The sequence below is a fragment of the Sphaeroforma arctica genome (assembly GCF_001186125.1).
Source record: "Sphaeroforma arctica JP610 unplaced genomic scaffold supercont1.13, whole genome shotgun sequence".
Lineage (NCBI taxonomy): Eukaryota > Ichthyosporea > Ichthyophonida > Sphaeroforma > Sphaeroforma arctica.
The window spans coordinates 119,077-121,427 of NW_014040545.1; the positions used below are offsets into that span (position 1 = coordinate 119,077).

Sequence of the window (2,351 nt, forward strand, 5' to 3'; positions counted from 1 at the left end):
ACAACAAACCATCGTTCGCATCCTGGTATGATTGCTCCTCGCACCGGGACAAATAAAACCGTGGCGTTGCGGTTCGACCATTGTTCGTTCTTAAACGACCGAATTTGTACGGTCGTTCACGACTACCGTCTCCTCCCGCAGATATATGGAAGTCCTCTTTGCGGAAATGGATACAGCATACATGGGGATTTTTGACGCTCCTGAGATATGGCCCTATTCCATGAGTCTCTATGTGGCGCAATTTAAACTGCACCAGTCTGTTTCTGAAGAACTCGCCATGCTTCATGTACACAGCGTCGGCTACAACAAAGCATTTACACACACTACGGGTGTCCGGCATATTGTATTTTTGGTTGTTTTTAGAAAAGCTACAGTAATTTTATAAACAAATGTCAGAGTGGTTGGAATTGTCAAACATGTCCTACGAATATATATACTGTAAATTATTATACAAAATAGTAGTAGTAGTACCAGGTGTAATAGAAGCGTTGGGTGTGGCGCTAGTTTGACAACACAACATCGTTGGATGTGGTAGGAGTAGTAGTATAATACGTAACTGGCCTTCTACAGGTGGTAGGAGTAGCGCTAGTTTGACACCACAATATCGTTGGGTGTGGTAAGAGTAGTAGAATAATACATAGCTGGCCTTCTACAGAATCAAGAACTGAAAAGATATATAATTGCAGATGTCGAGTTGTTTGGAGTAGCACGAAATTGAATTGACACCACAATATCATTATTTGTCGTAGGAGTAGTAGTACAATATTTACATAGCTGGCCTTCTACAGAATCAAGTTAAAATTGCAAATGTAGAATTGCTTGGAGTAGCGCGAAATTGAATTGACACCACAATATCATTATGTGCCGTAGGATTAGTTAGCTGGCCTGAGGATCATTTTGAGACTCGTGTGTATTAGTTTATATTTATATTACACATTTATATTTATTTAGTGCTGTAACCCTAAAAAACCCCCCCTGAAGATTTGAGCCTCCGATAAGAAAGTTTGCTACCATTCAGAAAAAGTTTGCTACCTTACGTAAAAAGGTTGCTACCTCAAGTAAAAAGTTTGCTACCTCAAGTAAAAAGTTTGCTACCTCAAGTAAAAAGGTTGCTACCCCGAGTTTACAACACCATAATGTTTTAGATTAAAAAATCGACTACCTCAAAGTTGGTAGAAATATAAGTGCAAGTAGGAAATCTAAATAAACGACAAGTTCTTTATTACTTTAAATTTTTTTGAGCAAATATAAACAATTGCCAACCGACAGTCCTCTCTCGTGTTATATTTATTGAAATAGTAGTAAATAGTAATAGTAGTAAAAAGTAGTAAATACATTGCAGGGTAGTAGAAGTGGTACATTGCAGGATAGTAGAAGTAGTACATTGCAGGGTAGTAGAAGTAGTACATTGCAGGGTAGTAGAAGTAGTACATTGCAGGGTAGTAGAAGTAGTACATTGCAGAGTAGTAGAAGTAGTACATTGCGCACTATGCACAGAAGGCGTGGTCATCTATCGACCATTCGAAGCATAGTATCGCGCGTATCTTGCTTGTCATAGTAGCGTAATGTTTTCATGATAGTTGGGGTTGAAGAACGATGAAGTTCGTCATAGCAATCGTTGTAAGCATCGTTGGTCCACTTGTCGAGTAGATCGGCTCGAAGGTCCTTCAGAGTCGGTGAGTTTGGCAAGTTTAAGTTATGCCGCTTAAGATTTTGTAGTACTTGCGTGTCAGACATAATGTTCACCATGTACTGTAACCCAATCCCCAATTCCGCTGCTATATGATTGATTTGCTGATTCATTGGTCTCGGCTTCAATGAGTGAACTTTCAATGTGACAATTTCTAGTGTCAAAGGGATTCTCTTCGCCATCCCAATCATAACAAGTGTCACATTCTACAGATGTATAGTTATGCTGACCATCTCCAACCTGATATTCATACTCTTCTACTTCTTCTACTTCGGCAGCATCATCAACATTGGGCATTGGATTGCCAACATATGGTCTATAGGCTTCTACCCTCACAACATCTCCTACTTCTGCATCGGTAAGTCTATCTTGCTGACTCTGCCAGTACATGGTTTTCTCTACAAATTTTTGTTTGTTGATAGTATGATGTAACTTATTTTACGTTTGTCCACCATTAGATTGAGATAGTTCTTATTTCTTCTTCGTAATTCAGACTTGGTGTATTCCTTCTTGCCTTCTAGGAGAATCAAATAGCAAGATTGTATACGAATGTGTACATGAACGAATATATAGATATATATATATACTACAACGGCTACTACTGCTACTACATCTGCTGGTACTACTACTACATCTGAACTATTACTACTATTGATACTAT

General features: G+C 38.7%; 1 protein-coding gene across 1 annotated transcript in view; it reads right to left on the reverse strand.

Annotated features, from left to right (window-relative positions):
* Positions 1-1,729: 1,729 nt before the first annotated feature.
* SARC_00433 (hypothetical protein) overlaps positions 1,730-2,351 on the reverse strand; it is a gene marked incomplete at both ends in the record, with an annotated part of 1,944 nt that continues 1,322 nt past the window's right edge. Inside the window, one exon of the mRNA XM_014305878.1 lies at positions 1,730-2,088. Within this exon, the coding sequence (XP_014161353.1) occupies positions 1,730-2,088 (359 nt within the window). The remainder of the gene's footprint in view (positions 2,089-2,351) is intronic.